Source organism: Salvia splendens, chromosome 7, assembly GCF_004379255.2.
Source record: "Salvia splendens isolate huo1 chromosome 7, SspV2, whole genome shotgun sequence".
NCBI classification, from domain to species: domain Eukaryota; kingdom Viridiplantae; phylum Streptophyta; class Magnoliopsida; order Lamiales; family Lamiaceae; genus Salvia; species Salvia splendens.
The window spans coordinates 3,339,031-3,361,587 of record NC_056038.1 but is presented as its reverse complement, the minus strand read 5'-3'; the positions used below and the strand labels follow the sequence as shown (position 1 = coordinate 3,361,587).

Here is a 22,557-nt window from a genome sequence, read left to right as displayed (position 1 = left end):
TTTAAACTTTCTATTTTGGAAAATCTTTACACCCAGTACATCAATTTATTTACCACTTATACCACTACAATTAACAACTTAAAGTGGACCCCACGATCCACTAACATTAATTTCATTACTTTTTTTTTCTCTTACTTTACTAGTTTTTCTCTCTCTCTGTCTTACTTTATCAATTTTTCCCCATTTCTCTTACTTTACTAAATTGTGCATTAAAACCCGTGTCGTTTCAAACTTCCCTATTTAAAAAAAACGGAGGGAGTATGTAAAATGTATGCTAAAGAGGTAATTATCATATTATACATCCATGGTTTGTTTACTCTCATTTTCTCTCTCTTTCATATCTACTTTTGTACCTTTACCAAACCAATTTTCCGACAAATCAAACATATAAATATGTGCATATATTATCACCAAATATAACTATAAGACAGATTAAAATAAGACATTTCATCAAATATATATAAACCTCTGATAGAAAACGAATACAGCTTCAATATCGGAATGAAGGGACGTCACATTTCATCCGAATTTCACTGCAACCCACACAAATATTAGTGTTTCAATCTTCACCTCCATCACTATATAAACAATCCTTCAACAAATGAATTTTCATCAATAAAGCAAGCGATCTCACACCCACAGAGAGCAAGGAAGGAAAAAAAAGAAGAAAAAAGGGCACAGGAAGCAAGAAGGGAGAGAGGTAGAGAGAAATAAAGAAGAAAGAGAAGAGCAACAAGTTGTTCAGACAGCCACCTCGTTCTTGATCGAACGAAGTGCGTTGTTTCCTTTCTTCCAAATTTCTCAAACAAAACTACCTTAAACGAAAATGGTATCCGTTCAGTTCGCCGGCACCACCCAGAAATGCACAGCATGCGAGAAAACCGCGCATCTGGTTGATCGCCTCACGGCTGACAACCGCATCTTCCACAAGGCTTGCTTCCGCTGCCACCACTGCAAAGGCACCCTCAAGCTCGGAAACTACAACTCCTTTGATGGGATGCTCTACTGCAGGCACCACTACGATCAGCTCTTCAAGAGGACTGGTAACCTCGAGAAGAGCTTTGAAGGTATGATATTGTCCACTCTGGACAAAGTAGCCCAAAAGGCCTAATACTAATGAAACATTTATATACTGATTGCAACTTTGCTTATTATTTCTTGCAGGAGTGTCAAAGATCGTTAAGACAGAAAAGACTCTCGAAAGCAGGGTCTCGGGCTTGTTCGGAGGAACCAGGGAGAGATGCACTGGTTGTGCTAAGACAGTTTATCCCATTGAAAAGGTACAAATAAATGAAGCATTCTCATTTTTTGATAGAATCTTAAATTAAACAAATACTGGTAACAATAAATATGTTTATTTATGAAAAAATAAAAATGGAAATAGGTGACTGTGAATCAAGCAGCATACCACAAGAGCTGCTTCAAGTGCAGCTACGGAGGGTGCACGATAAGCCTGTCGAACTACATTGCGCACGAGGGTGTGCTGTTCTGCAAGCACCACCACATGCAGCTCATCATGGCCAAGGGAAACCTCAGCCAGCTCGAGAGCGAAGCCATCAAGGAATCAGCCGGGGTGGCTCCAACTTTTGTTGCTGAAATCATTGAATTTGAAGCTGAAGCTGAGCTTGAACCTTCACCTCAATGCTGAGAATTTGTTTGAACCTCATACTGTCTCAATCTGTCTCTACATATCGATCTCTCCGTGTCTCCCAAAAATTTTCCTGTTTTTTCCTTAATTTTTTAGGTTTTTTCTTTTTCCGGGTGTGAATTTTGATGTTATTGCTAGATCATATAAGCAGGATTTTGATGTAAATTGTATTTTCATCAATAATTGGACAGAACTTCGATCTTTAATATCCTTTGTCTAGTATATCTATATCTATTGTGACATTGTATCGTAACGGGAGCTGTCTAAGACCCCCTATAGTGTCACTAAGTAATTGTACGATTCAAAGATACCTATAGCGTCATAGATAAATGACTCAAAACGAACCCATACCCATAGTAAAAAGCCATATCTTATAGCTAGGGGCGAATTGCAAAACATTATTTTTGCACGAGTTATATATCTGTAATTTTGAGTTTGAAATTTCGAGAATAATTTTTCACATGTTTTTTATATAAGCTTTTGCACAATGATTAAAATATAAAATACTATAAAGAATTCGACGATAGTATTACAAAGTTTTTTAGGTGAATCATGTGTGTCACTAATGTTTATATCTAAATGCTATAGAAAAGACGATATCCCACTATTATACAGTGAGAGACAAGAATGACACTTTTTACCTACATGTTTTGTGATGCACTGTGAATGTCACATGTGACAGTCACACAGAGACATTGTCTTAAAATTAAACAAACCTATTGTATTGTTCCAGTCTATATTAAATGAAAAATCATGACACTTCAAAATCTCTATAGTGACACAATAAAATGTTTTAGTGGAAGAAGGTAAGTTATCCATCAATTTCCAACTTGATTTAGTTTCAGAAGGTTTTGAATCCAGTAAGGATCAGTGTTAAGTATGTGGACAGAATATTCTACTAAGACATCCACCAATGTCATTAATGTGGCATTACACATCCAATATGATGACATTCATAAGTGCTTTATACATTTTGATGTAATACACAAAATTTAACAACAAATAACTAAAATTGATAATTAATTAGTACATGTTAGTATAAAATATAAATACACACATAAATAGGTATGGGAGAATTAGGCTACAAATTATTTTTAAAATATAAATTGCGAGCTATGGATTTTCTATTGCACTTTGAATTCGTTGTGAAAATGTATAAATTAAAATGTTAAAGATTCAAATTTAAATAATATATTCATTCAAAAAAGTATCCTAAATGATTTATAATTTTTATTTTATAATTGAATTTTATTTTTGCCAGTCCCTGTGGTACTATGCTACATGGTTTATAATGTGTATTCACTAATACTAATTTGTGAATGATACAATTGTAAAGTCTAAATTCGAAAAATAATTTGATACAAGAAAAATGAAAAGGTCCAAATTCGTATACACACGACAAATACGGAAAAGCATCAAATAAACCATCTGATTTTCATGCATCACACAACACCCTAATTTCACTGCAACCCACACAAATTCTTCCCATTTCATCACCTATATAAAGCAAACTCCAAATGAATGCTTTTTCATCAATAAAGAAAGCGATCTCACACAAAAAAAAAGGGAGAGAAGAAGAATAAAGAGGTGGGAAGGCAAGGAAAGGAAAGAGAACAAACTCTGGAAAAGCAAGCTTAGCGTTGTTGTTCTCTTTCCTCCGCAAAACAACACAAAAATGGCCACCACCACCGCCAACGTCGGACCTCAGAAATGCACTGCTTGTGAGCAGACGGTCTACCTCGTCGACCGCCTAGCCGCCAACAACCGCGTTTATCACAAGGCCTGCTTCCGTTGCCATCACTGCAAAGGCACCCTCAAGCTCGGAAACTTCAACTCTTTCGAGGGTGTCCTCTATTGCATGCCACATTTCGACCAGCTCTTCAAGAGGACTGGTAGCCTCAACAAGAGCTTCGAAGGTATATTTATTGCTCCTTCTGTCCCAACAAAGGCGAGATATTTTGATCGATTTCTGGTCGATCCTGCAACTTCTACAAATAATCATTTTTGCATGCAGGAATTCCAAAGTTTGCAAAGCCAGAAAAGGCTGAAAATGAGGTAAAATTCCGTTACTAAACTCACTATATTTATTTCTCATGCAGTAGCTGATTAAGCGGTTTACATAAACTAAAACAGAACGCAGCCAAGGTTTCCGGCCTCTTCGCCGGAACCAGAGACAAGTGCGTGGGCTGTGAAAAGACAGTTTACCCCATTGAGAAGGTTTCTGTGAATGGAGCAGCATACCACAAGAGCTGCTTCAAATGCAGCTATGGAGGGTGCACGATTAGCCCGTCGAACTACATTGCGCACGAGGGGGTGCTCTTCTGCAAGCACCACCACATGCAGCTCATCAAGACTAAGGGAAACCTCAGCCAGCTCGAGGGCGAGGCAGTGTCTGCACCGGCCTCTCCATCGCCTGCTGTTGAGGAGGTTGCAGCTCAGTGAGCTACTTCAGCCGTTTCCACCTCATCGTAGTCTCTCTCGACGTCTGTTTTTGTCCTATATTTTTCATCTTTTTTGTGTTCAGGTTATATTTTTTTGGGTGTGAATTTTGAGGTGATTGCTAGACGCCTTAAGGAAGGATTTGCACATATAATGTTCCTTCTTCTGGTATATTATTTTGAAATTGTTCATCAATATAATTTTTCCTTATTCTGGTAGATTCTAGCACAATATAGTAATCATAAGATGGAAACTGCAATCAATCAGAAAGAAGGTGCCCAACTTTTATTTTCGAAATGTAGTTTCAGAAATAATGGTACAAACAAAAAAGCACTAAACACAAAGTTTTACTGCTCTGTTTATATGAGTCTCACTTCTCAGACCTATACCGGTGTAGGAGCGCTCTTGCTTCAATCCCACGTCTTCTGTGTATAAACATTAACAACGAGTCAATACACGAGGAAAATTCAAGCAAAAACTGTAATTGTCGGTTCCCAGTATGAACGACAACATACTCCATCGAACATGAGAATCATTTCCCTATTTAGCAATTTTCTAGCAACAGATCTGGTTGTTAGAAGAAGTGCTAATGGGAGATGACTCCAAAGTAAGGCTCCGATGCAAAATATTCGGAATTGGAATTGAATTACAATTCCAATTCCACAATTTGAATTCCATATTAAAAGTAGATTGGGCACCTTCATATATTACACACAAACACACACACTGCACGCGCACGCACATGCACACACATGCACATACATTCACACACTGTGCACACACATGCACTGCACACATGCTTTGAATTATAATTCAATTCCTTTCTTTACCAAACAAAAGGATTCTAATTCCAATTCAATTCCTATTCCGTGTACCGAACAGACACTAAATGGAAATGTTATTGAGATTTGTAAGCATTACGCATCAAAATTGAGTTTTATCTGACCTTCCTACTACGCTTTCTAGCCTCAGCCTTCATTTTCTCGAATGCTTCTGTGGCTGCCTGAGCTTCAGCTGCGGCAGCCTCAGCCTCCCGCATAGCTTCTTCAGCTGCAAGCATTGCTACTTCCGCTTCTGCAACTGCTTGAGCTGAATAGGATACAGCTTCTTCTGGAGTCATATTCCTCATAGTCTCTAACACACACTCAGTCTCCAAATTGAAGGCATCGTCCCTGGGAGAGGCATGGTTAACTCTTGGATAAACCCTATTTCTCCGTCCCAGTACGTGGACAACACATCTCCTCTTTGTAATGGGTATACTAAACCTGCGATTCATCTGCAGGACAGAAATGACATCCAAATATAAGTCATGTAACTGACATTCTCAGTTTCAAGCAAATGCACTACGTTGCACGAGGAAAAATAACACTATTTAAGATCAAACAGCTAAGCCACCTTGATAAGTTCACAAATTACAGCCAAATTTCAATTTTGTAATGATGACACCAAGTTAGACACAAGGAGTTCAATCGGTGCCTCTCTGATATCTATAATCCACAGGTTTTCCAGGAATAGCCAAACCAATTCAAAGTTCAAACCTTTCTTTTAACCCGAAAAACATACACCATCACAAGCAAGAACAAACTCTTCCTAAAATGGACTTCTAGATATGCGATTTATTCCATCACTGCACTCCTAATCACCAACAGAGATATTTTTGCCTATGAACTTCCATATCAAGATTTCCATTATACACTTGGCAAAAGCAACTTGTCAAAATCTAATAAACGTATTCTATGCCAGGAGCTAATTAGGGTAAGAGTTTATTATAGGAGTACCATTCAGTGGATAATGTTATGACCAATAATTACATGTGAAACCACCCAAAACATAGTAATGCCACATCAATACCCTTACCATGGGTCCATCTATCTATATATCTATCTACCCTGATGAGGCAGCTGTATTATTTCTCAAATCAGTAAAAACTAGCACAGGATGCACATTGACAGTCAACTTGTATCAGAGTAGTGGCTTCAATGACAGTGTCCATGAACAGACATAAAGAAATATTAGTAAACCAATCATCCTAAAAAAGAAGTTATTAATGATCAATATAAATCCCCCCTTCCCCTAGAAAAATGATCTGATAGAATTCCTTCCATTAGATGGAAGTTATAATTCGATCAAATGTAACATCCCACATCACAACATGTAAACGTGTCTGTCCATTTAATTTATGCACGCAAAAGAGTTCCAAGATATAAGTAATCCACAAATGGCGACCAATGCTAGAGTCGTGTTTGGGAAATCTCAGACTAGAATTAAAACCTAAGCCATTTCAAGATATCTTAAATCTAGCCCCTTGAATCTGTAATTAAGCTGTTGAAAGCCCTAATATTAAGAATCACCTCCCGCAAGGCAGATATGGTACACATATGTTGCAGAAATGGTTATAGTTAAGCACAATTAAATTAGATAACAAGGAAGAAGAAGGAAATAAAATTGAAACGGCTGCTATCAAAGAACGATTACCGGACCTTGAGACGGCAGCGGACAGTGAGAAACTGAGAACTCGAAACAAGGGTTCTGGCTTCATGAATTCCTATTTATGTTATAGGATAGGGATTCTAATGGGCTTGATTCCCGGGGTCATTCTCATCATACTCAGATGGCCCAATTGATTAGGAAGTATTTGTTCCTTGGACTACTTTCATCTACTTAAAGAGTTAAAAAAATTTGGGCCAGCTAGATCTTAAAGTTGTCCCAATGTAGGTTGAAGAAATAAATGAATAATTAAAGGTAAGCATCTATTTTTAAAACTATCATTTTAGAGATACTAAAGTTCCCAGAAAGATTACATTTTTCTGTTCCCAACAGCTTGCGCATCTAATGACACTCAATCCAGTACGACCAGATTCTAACACCATGATCTTCATGGAGATTAAAATTATCTAAGGAGAGGGGACACAAAAGGAAGATTAAGTAAGATACTCAATATATTTCCATAACCTAGAAAAAGAATGCGCAAGGTAAGTTAACAAGTGAGAAACTCGTTGATTATTAAAAGTTTTGTTCACACGCCAGTTAATGTTAATTGGAAGACATAACTGCAATCAACTTTATATTTGGTAAACGATAACCAGCGTATTAAAATACTTCGACTGCCTGATTTCAGGAGAACTTAGTAGTAGTAGTAGTCCTTTATGTTAACTTAAAATGTCAAGAAACTCATACCCTTTTACTTTAAAAAGAATGGGAAGCAAGAGACACTCCCTCAATGAGAGAACTCGAGGTCCAATTCAGTGAGCTTGTTCATCACTGTAACCTTGAGAAACACAAGTTAAACACTGTGATGCTCTGGAAAGGAGGTGTTCAGTAGCAACCAGCAGAACAAGACAGGCATACTGATGCCTTCAAGAAATTTTCAATATAATTGGAAGACAGCAGTTTTTACTAGTTTCTGATTATTTTCTAAATTGAGGTTCTGCAATTAAAGTAAAAAAATCAATGATTTGATAGGAAACTCACAAAAGGTCATAATACACAGAATCTGCATAGTTGTCTAAGATCATCTCATCTAAGAGCTTAGTTTGGCAAAGAGGAGTATCATTTAAGTATACGATTACTTCAACACATCCCTCACATGCTGGCACAATCACATCTTAGAGCCTCAAACATGCAAGATTTGGATTTGATAAATAATTAAGCTGAAGTGCGAACATGAGACTCTGAGACATATCATTTAGCACGCGTAATCGAGTATCCATGTCAAATTACCAGTTCAACTCAAAAAAGTCATAATGTCTTACCAAGCTGAGAATGAAGAGAAGTGTGTTTATATAACCAACTAATAACGAGTACAAGCAATGAGCAAGCAATAAACCAGAACTGGTGTTCTCGAGGCATCCTTGTGTAGATGTTAAAGATGAAGCATACACCTAAAGCAACGAAACAAAAGTATGTTGGCTGATAGAAATCAGGTTGCAGGTTTAGCACTGATTAGTATTGGCAGATATCCTAAGCAGACATTAGAGATAAGGAGGCCTAAACTTATAAGACGGCTGGATATGGCAGCAACATAATTGAAGCACGTGTAACATAGCAGAGCTGCGAGCTTGTTTCCCCAATGGTTCAATAAACGGTATAGAATAAAACAAAAATCGAAAGAGATTAGAAAACATTGTGCACTCTCACCTTGAGATAGATATCATTGTGCCATAATTGGTGAAGGATCACATCTGAAATCGACTATTTCCTCGTCCCTCACAGCCACATCCATTTTTTCATATCTTCCCTGAACAGTTAGGAAAGAGGATTAAACAGGTAGAAACCGCAATTTGAGTGATATGGTATTCTACCTTGAGATGAATCAATAAAATATATAAAGGGAAGGGAGGATCGGAGCGCCGCCGTCATTATGCACGCCATAAAATATTCCCCTTATACCGAATCAGTTCTGCTACAGCTGGAACAGAGCTCCAATTAAGTAAAGACAATAGAAGAAGACCGAATACTGAATTACAGAGTAGTTTGATCAATAAAGCATTCAATACACGAATTGTTTGCCGAGTGGAGTCAAAAAGCAGGCTTTGTTGGAAGGAAGCATACGTGTTCTACCATATCAGGCTTCATAGCTGTACAACATTGAATCTTAGATAACTCATTATATTACTAATATAATATCTTGTGATATTAGGGTTTCAAATTACATGTTTAATGAGATACCAAAAAATATAATATACCCCATCATCACACAATAGGAGTCTTATTTTATAATTTTATGATTCTATCAACTTATTCCACTCATATTTTATTATAAAATTAATATATATAAGTGATCCTTATATTCCACTAACTTATTACATTCACTTTTTATTATCTTTTTTAAAACTCATGCAATTTCTTAAAATTCGTGTCATAATCAAATAAGACTCCTATTGCGTGACAAAAATACTACACAAATGTCATATCTTGGGTCGGAAAGAATAGTTTGTTTATGGGGTGGGATCCTCTGCTATGCAAGTTTGCACAACAGCTCTACTCACATAACAATAAAATAATACGAGTATATGATTTATTTGATTTGATTATTTTATTCATATGGGTGTAACAGCAAGCGTCGTGTTGTGCAAACTTGCACGATAGAGGATTTATTTTATTTGATTATTTTATTCATAAAGAAAAGTTCTTTCTGTGTGATGTCGCCTAGAACCATAATGGTGCATGTTCAATGATAAATTGATTATTGATAATGTCCCAACCGAGCTTAGTAAATATTAGGGCTTTGTGTAAGTAACCAAATGTGCTCATATCAGAAATTCTGGTAAAAACTGGCCACCCATCGACAAACGGACCGAAGAGAACAAAGAACACCTCTGACAGCCAATTCCCCATAAGCACGAGAGGCCGACCTTGTTCCAAGCAACGATGCAGCTGGTATGAAGTCGAGTAGAAGTTTCTCTGTTAGGATTCAGACAAAAGGCGGCTAAGAAAAACCGAACAAAAACATATGAAGGAATTTGCATTACGAAGCCTAATGCAACGACACAATCTCACACCAGGAAATGCACCGTTGACTTTAGCAGTCTCTATGAGAAAAGAACACGAAGCCTCATTGAATTGCTATATAGTTTAAATACAAAACAAACGATTTTACATACCATCACCTATGTTCACTGTACTTGTAGTGTAACTATGAATGAACCAAGTTACAAAATTCAATAACAACAAAGAGGATGCTTGATTCTGGTGCTTTACCGTATAATAGACTTTCGAGACACAGTTCATGAAGCCGGAACCTCAATGGAAGTTGAAGTGCGAACCATTCTCGTTGATTGTCCCAACAGAGCTGATTGTCCAACCTATTTCATAGCCTTATATCAAAGAAACTAGGAATGAGGATATAACCATATAAGGGTGCATCAATCTCCTCTATACCTAATTTTAATTCCAGACTTTATAGATTCGATAGTGAACCAGAAGCTTGTTTATGTGCCTCGATGCCATTAACCGGAACTCGATTTACCCAAGACGAGATGAGATGATGAGCAATCGCAAAGGGCCCGGGTATAAACATGGTAGCAAGTTCCCCACTTTCGACATTGAAATCTGCAGATAAGTTCTGCCCCTTTTCCACACCTTTGCACATTTGCTCTACTTTAGCTGCTGCTGTCATCTGTGCCTTCTTGTATTCAGTAAATGTAAGAGCTTTCGTCACATCTTCTCGACTATGCCATTTAGCATCTATACAGCGAAAGCAACATTATATCATTTAAGAAATTTTATGACAGTATAAAGCATGATTATTAATCATCTCTTTGAATTGCTTAGTCCTTTTTATTTTAAAACTGATATGGAGTGATGGTTGGGACACCACAGCACTACATTCTCCTTTTCCCAGTTCACAAAACAAGACAAAAATGCAAGATGGAGAGGAGAGTAACTGTTTGAAAGTACCTCCTAACTCTTCCTTATCCACATTGATGTCAAATGTTCTAGCATACGCAAAGAAACTGACCATTAGTTGGCATGGCATGCTGCCAGGTCCAACTGAGGAAACATAACATATGACATAAAGGGGTTCAACCAAGAGAACACGATGTCCACCATCATAAGGAAATATTGTCTGTCGACCACTTCTTATTATTCCATTCTCATAAAGGGGTCAGCAATATGAGTTCTCACGGCCTATTCTCAAAGTGTACAAGCACAATATCTATACATAGTAGCACTACAATGGTGGGAAGATATTATACAAACTGCAAACCTAAGCATCTTCATGTAGGGGGCATTAGCAACTAGCAAAAGCTAAGAGAACCTAGTAACAGACTACAGTTTCCTCCTCATACAATCTAGTATAAAATAATCTGTTTCCAACTTAAATCATCACCAAACATTTTATGAGCTTATTGTCTTCACTGTTTCATTTAACTAAAGATGGAAATTTAAGATTTGAGCAGTCAAACAAGAGTTGTCTTTTTCCTTTTGGGGAAAATTAATGGGTCAGCAAATTGCGATAAGAGACTTTACCAGGCCATGGCTGAGAACTGTGATAGACAACTTCACCAACTTCAATGCCAGTCTCCTCCCATGTTTCTCTCTTTACCGCCTCTTCGAAGCTTTCTCCTGGCTGATTATGAAAAGGTTAATACGCAAGAAAGAATTAAGATTTTTCAGTATGAGGGGGTAAACACGAGGAGAATCAAGGAGGATGTTACAGGATATTGGAGGACATGCCTCTATAAATCCAGCAAGGCAACTCCACATGCGAGGGACAAATCTCAATTGCCTACTTAACAAGACGCGATCATTTTCTTTATCAATCACTAACATTATAACCACCTGTTTGCATAATATAAGAGATCAATAATTTGAAGCCAAAAGCATGCCAAGTTTCAGCTAAGAAATAAAATATCAGATCACATACTGGATCGACACGAGGATAAATCCTCTTTTTGCATGATTCGTTTGAGCACTGTTTCCATCTCCCAGCCTCAGCAGAAACTGTTTGGCATCCACAATATCCACAAAAGCGCACTGTGTTGTGCCATTCAAGCAAAGCTCGGGCCTGAAGATCAAAATTTAAGCCAGAAAAATACCGTATGTCAGTACCGAGTAGACATGCTGCCACTACCTAACTGTTAATCAAACACATTCAAGGGAAAAACATGCTAACTCAAGTGAGAATGAAATCACTACATATATACTGATAAAAAGATCAATTTTACAGGAAAAGTTTTAGATAAAAGCTTAAGTGAAAATGATACATTTCAGAAGCAGCTCAAAACTAACTAACAATCTCATATTCTCATATCCTCGATTACAATCTTCCAACAATTCAACACACACACAACACACACAATACAACAGCAATGATAACTCCAATTTCAAAAGAGAACTAGCGTTATCAGCGAATTGAACCATAGCAAAATTAGCATATAATTAACAGATAACAGAAACTTCAGAGGCAGGGGAAGAAAAAACTCACATGCCCTACTATAGCAAGGTAACCCATGGCAGTAGAATCAGCCCAATCAGTTGCCACCATAAGAGTCCTCAGCTCCACAAAGCAAAAATGCCTCGCTCCCAGCTCATTAACCAGCTCACTCACCTCCGACACATCCACCGCCCAATACACCACATCATCATCATCCCCAATCTCATTCCTACACCCCAAGTAAACAAACGCGTCGTCTTCAAGCCGAGCCGCTTCCGAATTCTCCGGGTTTTTTCTTTTATTGTTCTAAACTAGAACTTACATTCCTTGTTTGTTCTAGCTTTTTTTTTTATTCCGTGTTTGGGAGAGACGCATGACGGAGATGCGTCTTTCAGAGAGACGCATGAGGGACATGCGTCTCTCATTTTTTTCATTTTTTTTTTAAACGACGCATGACCGTCATGCGTCTTAGGGAGAGACGCATGAAAGTCATGCGTCTCTAATACATACACTGCACCTGTAAGCCATTGTGTAATGACCATTGTGTAATGATTGAGAAATTGTATGGATACTGTGACACTCAAGGTCTAAAGTCTATCACGTCAAAATATTATTAAAAAGGTACAAGTGGGGGCCAAATAATTGTTATATCTGACATTCACCATTTTCAAAATTATCATCATATTCATACCACCTGCCAAATAATTCCACAACGATGACAGAGAAAAGTCATTTAGGTCTGCATCACTGTAATATTATTAGGACTTGAAAGGGAAAATCATGTTGGAGGAAAATCATGTTGCATCACTGTAATATTATTAGGACTTGCATCACAATGATGTTATTTATTTTGGTTTTGACTTTGTGAATGAAAGTGTTGGCCAGCTCTCTGAAAATAAGTCATAAAAGGGAAATGGGGTGCAATAATGTTATGTCTCATTTCTTGTGATTCGAAAGCACATAATTTTGTTTTACTTCTCAATTCTGGAAAGCTGAGAAAATGGGATTGCTATTGATTGGGTCAGGGCTGGGAAAAAGTGGAAGAGTGAGAATGGAGTAAATGCATGTCTCTATTAAAATTGGGAAAAAATGAAAGCGTGGAAAAAGTGGAAGCGTGGAAAGTGGGAAAGTGGAAGAGTGAGAAATTGGGAAACAGTAGGCTAGTAGCATTATTATTTATGTTTTATTCATGAATTGATGCTTTCGGTCAAATGGAGTATGCATGCCTCCATCAGCACAGTATTCATAGCAATCATTAGTGTAGTGTATGTATTAGAGACGCATGACCCTCATGCGTCTCTCCCTAAGACGCATGACGGTCATGCGTCGTTCAAAAAAATTGAAAAAAATGAGAGACGCATGTCCCTCATGCGTCTCTCTGAAAGGCGCATCTCCGTCATGCGTCTCATTAAAAGGAGACGCATGAGGGTCATGCGTCTCTCCCAAACACGGAATAAAAAAAAAAGCTAGAACAAACAAGAAATGTAAGTTCTAGTCTAGAACAATAAAAGAAAAAACCCCGAATTCTCCAAATAAGCCTTGCACTCGCCCAGGCTAAGCCAGCCGAGATGCCAATTCAGCCCCTCCGTCGTCCATCCGGCCAGCGGCCTGCCCTTCCTGAGCGGCAGGATTCTGAAATCGGGCGAGGCCGGGCCGGTTTGACCCGAAATTAGGAGGGTTTGGATCGCGGATTGGGGGGAAACGGAGTCCGACGGTTTTGGGGGTTTTGGATCGTATGGGGTTTCCGGCGAAGGCGTGGGGAGTGGAGGTCATTGTGCGGAGGAGCGTGCGGGAATTGGGATTGAGGAGCTTTTTAGAGAAGAGGGTTGTGAATGAGGATGGTGATGGAATTAAGAGCATAGTTTTGATTTTTTTATTTTTGTTTTGTTGCTGAAGTCGTAGCAGTTGGTTGGTGTGAAAAGGAAGGCGGCGAAGCAGCACGTGCCGATTAAGCTTGTGAAGTGAATCGTTCACACGTGTATCACTGTTAAATGCGCCACGTAATGTGTTCTAACACTAAATACTCCTCATCATCCTGCGTCAATTTTGTAGATTCGTCAAATTAAATTAAGGAGAAATTGTTATTTAAATCACCTTGGTTAAAATTTGGTTTATTCCAGAAATCCCCTAATTAAATTACCAAGTTTCAATATTTTGAATTTATCCCATGAATTGAATTTGTATAGCTATTATGCTTTAAGAAACTAATTATATTTTGGAAAGTATGAAGTTGAAGATAAACAAACTCCAAACAAGAATGAAATATGATGATTTTTCTCGTTGGTGATAGTAAGTTTGTAAATTGTAACCACGAAAAAAAAACAAGAAGGGGATTATGTTAAATCACTGAAAAAATTCAATAAACTTTAGTGTTAAAAAAATATAACCTGAAACGAGATTGTCGGTCTATTAGTAACATTTTTAGTCGAAATAGGGCAACAATAGTTTTATGCTTAGACCTATTTGGACTTTGTTGCCTTACGTCTACAAAATTAGTACTTCGTCTGCACCCTGAAAATAGAAACTTTTTTTTATTTATCTCTTTAAAAATAGAAACGTATTTAAGGAAAAAAATTTATCTCTAATAAGGTGTGACTCATTTTTTATTAACATATTTTTCTTTCTATCTCTATTACTTTACTAATTTTATATTAAAATCTGTGTTGTTTCAAATGTCTCTATTTTTAGAAGCCAGATTATAAATTCTTGGATAAAACGAAGTAAAGAAGTTTGAATATCAATAAATAAGCCAAATGACACTCTAAATGCCAAATTTTTAATGTGGAGTACTCCCTCCGTCCCTGAAAATTTGTCACCTATTTCCTTTTTCGTCCATCCCTAAAAATTTGTCGCCTTTCACTTTTACCATTTTTGGTAGTGGACCCTACATTCCACTAATTCATTCACACTCACATTTTATTATAAAACTAATATATAAAAGTAGGACCCACATGTCACCAACTTTTTCAACTCACTTTCTATTACATTTATTAAAACTCGTGCCGGGTCAAATGGTGACGAATTTTGGGGGACGGATGGAGTAATATTTATGGCGTTTCCACTTTATTTAATTGTATATAAGTCGGACTCTAACTTGCTCGATGGCTTCGAGGTTCGAGTCACTCATTATTTACATTTAAAAGCCCCAATGCATACATAATCACAAGGACCGCAGGAAATCAAAATCAAAATCAAAATCAAAGAAGCCCCCCTTTCTTCACACCACCACATATAGATCCAAGAGAGCTCCTCCTCGCAAGATAATCCCAGCAACGATGATACACACAGTCACGGCTAACTTCATCATGAAGAATAGTGTAGTTGGAGCTACTCACATTCCTAAAATAGCACCATTCATCACTTGTATACCCATACTCCTGCTGCGTACTCCCCAATCCCCTCACCACCATGTTCCCCTTCACCAACATCGACCCCTCCGCGCCTTGCACGTTCCTCACCCTCCTTGTCTCCCCGCCCCTCCCCACCCTCTCCTCGAACCCCAGCGTCACGTTCGACACCGACTCGTAGCTCCCGTCCCCGTTGTCGGCATTGTCGGAGGTGTACCAAATGCTGAACCTCCTCTCCACCTTCGTGGAAGGCGGAGGGGGGTCGCGGTGGTGATCAATGTCGACGCTGGTGTCCACATTGGTCACCTGGTCGAGCGTCTGAGCGTTCCCGTCGTTCGACATTGTCATCGTGTTAGTGTACCGGAGCTCTCGGCGGGAGGTTGTGGCGACGTCGCCGTGGGACGAGGTCACGACGCCGGTGGAGAGGATGGTGCGGGTGGCGTTTGTGGCGAACGCGCCGTCGGAGCCGGTGGAGTTGGAGAGTGTGGATAGGGAGAGGAGGGAGTCGCTGTGGTGCAGGAGCTTCCCGTGTGTTCTAACGCTTTTTTTATCGATCCATATATGGAGATTCGCATCGATGTACCAAACATTTAAGGCGTTTGTGACGGTGAATTCGAGATTGTGAGCCTTGTTATCCAGTAATTTCCCTAGAAAGGGGGTGATTTCGACGTCGTAGGTGGGTAGATCGAAGGAGCCGATTCCGGTGATCGGACGCCAGAGGAGGGGATTCACTCCGCCGGTGTAGATCACGGTGAATGGCCAGACGGCGCCGACGACGGAGCCGTCTAATTTCACGACGACCTCGCGGAACGGTCCGTTGCCGGGGATGCCGGTGAGGTTATTGGCGGAGATGTACTCATTTGGGGGATTTCCATACCAGAATTCATCGTTTTCGTGGAAGGATACATAAATCTCCAACACAGCTCTGTATGTATTCAAAGGAATTTTGAATTTCTTCGATTCCACATGAGTCGAGTTCTCGATTTCAAACCATAATCCATCGTTGAGAGGCAAATTCCTCGAAATCGGCAGGATTAAATCAGCGATGAAGTCGGATCCGGGACCGGCCCCGGCTCCGGTTGAATCGGCGGGGTAGAAATGGATAGTGATGTTGACGTGGTAGACGCCGGTGTAGGTGGAATCGACGATGTTCCCCAAATAAACAGCTAGGGTTTGGTTGGTGGTGAGGAGAGAGTAGTACCTTGTGATGTCCTTCTTCACTGTCCAGACAATTCCGGTGGATTTTGGCTCGGCGGTGCAGCTGCGGAGGACTTCAGCGCCGCCTATCCAGACGCCGAAGATTCGGTCGAATTGCCTGCCCTTGCACGTGGCGGTCCACTCGAGGACGATTTTGGAGAAGTTTTTGGAGGAGCAGTGCGACGGCGGAGTGTAATCGGCGAGGACCGGAGGGTGGCCGTAGGTGGCGGCGAAGTCGTGCTGGAGGAGGAGGTGGGAGCAGGGTTTGGAGGCGGGGAGGGGGATTGGTTTGGTGACTTCGAAATAGGTGGTGGGAGGGGCGGCGGCGGCGGCGGCGGCGGAAGAGGTGAGCTCGAGGTCGGGCTGTGAGGTGAATAGAGTTGTTGTGCGGTGGAGGTTGGCGGCGGCGGAGAGTGGTGCTGGGTGGAGTGTCAGGATGAGGATGAGGAGGAGGAGAGAGATAACTGTGGAAGCCATTGATGGAGGGAAAATGTAATGACCGTTTGGAGATGGCAGTATTATTAGTGGTATTGTTTCTCTTAACAAATTAAATTTTAACAAAATGTACAAATTGAAGTGAGAATCAATGGATTTTTTTTGGAGTTGAGTAATAACATAGTGATTATCCAACAATATTATGCCAGAGTTTTGAAAAGATGTTTCAAATCACGAATCAATCGAAAGAAAACATTTTGTACTCTATTGTCATGTTACTATATATTGTCATTGTTATGTAATGATGTATCAAATCCCAACTTAATTATCAAAGGAAGAATGCGATACTAATTAAATTGCAATCCTTGTCAAGTCACCACCTAACATATATCTTCAACTTAGTTTGCGAGTCATTTAATTTTCAAGGAAACACCCACATTTAGGTAGGCATCAAGTATCCTTCATTTCTTCTTCTTCTTCCGTTACCATATGTCCATATCCATCACACACTGTGACATGAAATGAATTTTTACCTAAGAGATAGAGAATCATGGACCACTCTTGCCAAGAAATGAGCTTCAAAATTACCAACGTATCCAATCTTCATACTTGACTACAATTTGAAGCTTCAACAAGATATCATGGGCACATACCTTATATACTTCTCTTTTAACATCAGAAGTTGATATGGCTACTTCCAGGATAACGACTCGAACATCTAACTTAATGGTCGAAGGGACATAGGCTGAGAATGAATAGGACGAATTGGTGGCGTGGTTGGTCTTCAAATAAAATTGTTGACGGAACATCGTTAGAGTCCTTAAACTCCCCTTCGATGAATAATCTATTTTAGCATTTGATTGAATAGAATGACCTACCCATAAATGTGAGAGTTCAAACAATATGTCGATATACTGTTACGAAACGAGCGCACTACTAGGATTCGAAACAAAATATCAAGAACGTGAAGAACAAAATTCAAGTTATTAATTGAACAATGCTTCATACAACTCTAAAATATAATATACACAAATGAGTATATAAATAACTAGCCAACTAGTTCCACTCGACTCCTTCGAGTAAACGTTAGAAGTTGGCCTCTAAAAAGAATATCTTCCATTCAAAGTTGTCACAACGATATACTAATAAGTAGTCTTCCATTCAAAGTTGTCATTCTCAACTAATGCACTACAGCTCAGTTTGCAACTTTGTATTTTTGTAATACTCCACTAATCATATAGTTGCAATTATTTGTTTAAACTGAGAGAGAAATGCAACGATAGCGTGGTTGGAGCACATTCCTAGATACCTATTGGATAATTCCTCTTACCCACACAATACAAGTCTACAATTGACTAGGCACGAATTTTAAGAAAAGTAAGAAAATGCGAGATAGAAAAAATTTGCGAAGTAAATGTCCTACTTTTATTTATTAGTAGTTCCATTGTACTTACCATTTATCATTTATAATAAACCATTTATCATTTATAATAAAAGTGAACTATTGTTATTGAAAGAAAAGGAAAGGCAGTCACTCTTTAACAAAACCCATCTATAACATTTATAATAAACCATTTATCATTTATAATAAAAGTGAACTATTGTTATTGAAAGAAAAGGAAAGGCAGTCACTCTTTAACAAAACCCATCTATAACATCTTGCAATTTAACCAATAAAAAAAATTTAACATGTGAGATTTACACAATTTGCGAAAGAGAGATTTCTCAACGTCTAATAAAATAAAAAATAAATATTCAAAAGAATGAAAAGACGAAAGATAACGATGAAAACGATATTAAAACAACATATCAACGATAAGGCCATCCGCAATGGGCGGACGATGGCACGCCCGATGGCGCGCATCGTCCGCGCCATCGATCGTCCGCGCCCATTGCGGATACGGACGATAGGTCGCGGACGATCGTCGCGGCCGATACTAAGGGCGCGGAGGATGGCGCGCCCGATGCCTATCGTCCGCGCCATCGTCCGCCCCATTGTGGCGTACACGGACGATGGCTGCGGACGATAGGCATCGGGCGCGCCATCGTCCTCCCCATTGTGGCGTACACGGACGATAGGTCGCGGACGATGGCACGCGGTTTGGTTGTTTTATAAATAGAGTTCATTCGTTTTACATTTCATTTCACAATTTCACTTTCGAAACTTACATTTACATAATTACTACGAAATGGCTTCAAGTCCAAATAGTCCTATGTTTAGTGCAGAAGTTGCCGCCTCCCGGTGATTGCGATGAGTACGCCCCCGGTCGTACAAACTACACCGACGAGGAAACTCTCATTTTGGCCCGGTGTTGGGTAGATATATCGGAAGATCCGATATTCGCGAACAACCAGAGGCAGTTCGCGTACTGGGAGCGCATCGCCGACCTCTACAATGCGGCCAAGCCGCCGAACGCGTACAAGCGCAAGCGTGAGCAACTCCGCAAGCACTGGGATCAAGTGAAGAAGCAAGTGAACTTGTACGCGGCGGAGTTCGAGAAGTGCGCGCGGGCACAGGGGAGCGGCGAGAGCTGGGAAGACGTGCGTGCTAAAGCGATATTGTCGTACCGGTCGATGTTCGGCGAGTTCAAGCACGAGGCCATCTGGACGCTTTTGAGGGACAAGCAGAAATTCCAAGGTGGAATTCTGCACACTAGTGCGCCAAAGAGGATGAAGACCACCGAAGTTGGTGGTTACACGAGCAGCGGCAGCGGCAATCAACCGGTTGACCTCAACCGGTTGTACGTGGACGACAGCGGTTCCGGCACACCGATGTCCTCCCGACGTCCTCCCGGCGTCAAGGCTGCGAAGGCCAAAGGGAAGGCGGCCGCGACCTCATCCTCGACCGCTGCAACCCCACCTCCGCTCCCGGAAATGCTCCCGCCCCAGGCAGCCGAAGTGTATTCGTCGTTGGCGACAGCGTCGATGGCGAGGACGTTGTTGGAGACGCACAAGGCCCTCAAGAAGTGTACCGACCCCGACGAAGCCGAATACCTCCGGGCATTGATAGATGAACTGCGTCGGAAGTTGGGAATTGCACCGACTTAGTTTTTTTTTTTGTAAGTTGAACGGTGTAACTTCTTTTTTTATTAATGTGTCCCCGTTTGTTATTTCGACCTTTTTATTTACTCGTTATTAATTGTTAGTTGAAAACATTTAAATCAATTAAACAAATAAATAAAATGATGATGTGGCGCGCCATAGGGCGCGCCTTAGGGCGCGCCTTAGGGCGCCCCACTGCAGGTGGGGAGGTAGGAGGATAAAACTGCTGACGTGGCGCGCCATAGGGCGCGCCTTAGGGCGCCCCATTGCTAATGCCCTAAACCATTTACGCCTAGAAGAAAACGACAATGCAACATGAATTGGAATTTCCAACAGCATAAAAAAAGAATTCATTACTCACAAATCGAAGTTAAGTCCGGCAATTATTTAAATAGAGCAAAAAACAAAAGATGCAGATAACGATTATGGTTTTGGTATAGAATCCAGAAAGCCAATATCTCAATTCTTTTCCCAAGAAATCAAATCCCTTCTTCTCAGAGCTTCTTCATCCCTCATTAAAAGCAAGCATCAAGGAGACAACAGCAGCAGAGAGCAGCCAAACTGCAAAAAAATACAATTTAAAGTACATTTAAAGTCATGTAAAAAATTGCGTTGGCAATTTAAAAAGAGAAAAACGAAAAAACAATAGAGAACTCAATCTGAGCAAATTGTATCCTAAAATAAGAATAATTAGGATTTGCAGCGAATTCATAACGGAAGGTGAGTTAACGCAGTCGGTTGCCGCGTTGACTCATCGGCAACTCACAAATTTTTACAAACGAAATTCAGATCCGCGGATCTAGAAACGGAACGCAGAATCAGATCAATCAAATCAACAAAAAATCTCACAGATAAAATTAGGCGATCGGAAGTATAAACTCACCATCCTTCCATGAATCCGGTACTGGACTGCTGTTGTTGCTGTTGCGGAGGCGGCGCGCCGTACTGCGGTGCATACTGCGGCGGATACCCCTGCGGCGGGTAGCCGCCCTGCGGATAACCCTGCGGCGGGTATCCAGCCGGCGGATACGCATCCTTTGGGTAGCCCTCCGGCGGGTATCCTACACACCAGAATCCAAAAAAATAACATGATTTGGTGAAAATTTTGAAAAAAAAAGCAGAATATCTGAATTCGAAACCGCTACTTACCTTGAGGCGGAGGCACACCGACTGGGGGCTGATTCTGATTGTAATAACTCATGATCTATAGAATTTCTCTCTTCACCGATAAAGTATGAAGGAATTGACTTTCGAATTTGCAGAGCGCAGAGAGAGAATTTCTGGAAAACGAACGATATTGTGTTGATGGGGAGTTCTTCATATAAAGGTGAAACCGAAAGGAGAAAATATTTGTTTTTTAATTGTATTTATCTTTAGAGCATCTCCAATGGTAAGAGCATCCGCAATGGCGGACTTCGACGCGGAATTCCCACAGACGTGGCGGAATTTCGTGGCGGACGTCCTCCATTAGGCCACACACGCGCGGATACGTAATTCGGAAGAGGACGTCGCAGGTCCGTTGCCTTCCGCGGAATTCCGTCCTGACGTCCGCCATTGCATGGACTGTCACGGAATTCCGCACGGAATTCCGGCCTTTGCATTAATTTTTTTTTTGATTTTCTATAAATACATCCCGTTGAACTTCATTTCATTCGCTCTACTTGTTTTAACGAGTATCTCTCTCTCTAAATACCTTTCTTTCGAATCATCAATGGAGCACCACGATAGCGATTCTTCTCCCGCCTCGAGCGATTCACTGGTGCCGCATTTTCCCATCTGCAGAAGTACGCAATTTTCCCAGTCGATGTCCCAAATTCCGGGGATGCTGCCCCAATCTCAAATGCCATCGGGCATGATGCCAGGATACTACAACATGTACCCACAGTGGTATGAGATGATGCCCCAGATGCCGGGGATGATGCCCCAGATGTCGGGGATGATGATGCCTGGGATGATGCATGGATCGCCTGGCGCTTCAGGGGGGAGTAGGCCGCCGGTCCCCCAATCGCCGGTGGACAACGTCTATCGGCCCTTTATGGACTTACTATCGACAGACAACTCGGTGAGTCCTCCTCTCGACACTCAGTTCGCTGGCGTCAACACGTTCTCGTTCGATGAGTTGGGCCTTTCTCTCCGATCCGAGAGACTCCGCCGGCGACAGAGAAGATGGGGGAGGCCAGGGCCAGGGAGGGGTAGGGGACGGGGCGGCCCGACGTACGCTGCTGACGCGGCGGGGAAGCCCCACAACTCCGAGCAATGCCGGAAACAGTGGGATCGGTTGAAGAAGCCGCCCAGCCGATTTGCCGGCATTTACACAAACAACCTCCGCTCGGCCACCAGCGGCATGTCCGTCGAGGATATGAAGCTGCTGTCTCACCAGCAGTTCCCCCGACTCCGAAAAGGGCTTCAGAGAATTCAAATATTGGGATGTGTATCTCGCGGTGCAGGATTCGCCCAAGTTCAGTGCGGGTGTGGAATCCGGCTGGCCGAAGCGGACGAGGATCAGCGCATCCGGAGATTACAGCAGCAGTGCTGGTTCCACTGAACTCCCCCCGCCGATTCAGAGTTCC

The 22,557-nt window shown here is 40.8% G+C and overlaps 5 protein-coding genes across 5 annotated transcripts; 2 read left to right on the top strand and 3 right to left on the bottom strand.

The window, feature by feature from the left end:
• Positions 1–573: 573 nt before the first annotated feature.
• LOC121811525 (LIM domain-containing protein WLIM1-like) lies at positions 574–1,854 on the top strand. The gene is made up of 3 exons (XM_042212405.1): positions 574–1,067; positions 1,165–1,280; positions 1,385–1,854. Exons 1-3 carry the CDS (start codon positions 827–829, stop codon positions 1,646–1,648), a joined length of 621 nt encoding a protein of 206 aa, XP_042068339.1. The 5' UTR covers positions 574–826; the 3' UTR covers positions 1,649–1,854.
• Positions 1,855–3,171: 1,317 nt separating this feature from the next.
• On the top strand, positions 3,172–4,305 carry LOC121811314 (LIM domain-containing protein WLIM1-like). The gene is made up of 3 exons (XM_042212153.1): positions 3,172–3,564; positions 3,663–3,703; positions 3,782–4,305. The coding sequence occupies exons 1-3, from the start codon at positions 3,324–3,326 to the stop codon at positions 4,088–4,090; spliced, it is 591 nt and encodes a 196-aa protein (XP_042068087.1). The 5' UTR covers positions 3,172–3,323; the 3' UTR covers positions 4,091–4,305.
• Positions 4,306–4,348: 43 nt separating this feature from the next.
• LOC121741695 (nudix hydrolase 19, chloroplastic-like) lies at positions 4,349–12,494 on the bottom strand. Its single transcript, XM_042134577.1, has 9 exons — positions 12,484–12,494; positions 12,018–12,261; positions 11,457–11,597; positions 11,267–11,371; positions 11,060–11,159; positions 9,788–10,273; positions 8,225–9,490; positions 5,034–5,363; positions 4,349–4,512 (listed from the first exon to the last, which is right to left on the bottom strand). The coding sequence occupies exons 1-6, from the start codon at positions 12,492–12,494 to the stop codon at positions 9,987–9,989; spliced, it is 888 nt and encodes a 295-aa protein (XP_041990511.1). The 3' UTR covers positions 4,349–4,512; positions 5,034–5,363; positions 8,225–9,490; positions 9,788–9,986.
• A 2,513-nt stretch (positions 12,495–15,007) lies between these two features.
• On the bottom strand, positions 15,008–17,947 carry LOC121810973 (peptide-N4-(N-acetyl-beta-glucosaminyl)asparagine amidase A-like). The gene is made up of 2 exons (XM_042211722.1): positions 17,599–17,947; positions 15,008–17,454 (listed from the first exon to the last, which is right to left on the bottom strand). Exon 2 carries the CDS (start codon positions 16,985–16,987, stop codon positions 15,164–15,166), a length of 1,824 nt encoding a protein of 607 aa, XP_042067656.1. The 5' UTR covers positions 16,988–17,454; positions 17,599–17,947; the 3' UTR covers positions 15,008–15,163.
• Positions 17,948–20,313: 2,366 nt separating this feature from the next.
• On the bottom strand, positions 20,314–21,316 carry LOC121811376 (cysteine-rich and transmembrane domain-containing protein WIH2-like). The gene is made up of 3 exons (XM_042212222.1): positions 21,137–21,316; positions 20,871–21,048; positions 20,314–20,548 (listed from the first exon to the last, which is right to left on the bottom strand). Exons 1-3 carry the CDS (start codon positions 21,186–21,188, stop codon positions 20,503–20,505), a joined length of 276 nt encoding a protein of 91 aa, XP_042068156.1. The 5' UTR covers positions 21,189–21,316; the 3' UTR covers positions 20,314–20,502.
• Between the last annotated feature and the right edge of the window lie 1,241 nt (positions 21,317–22,557).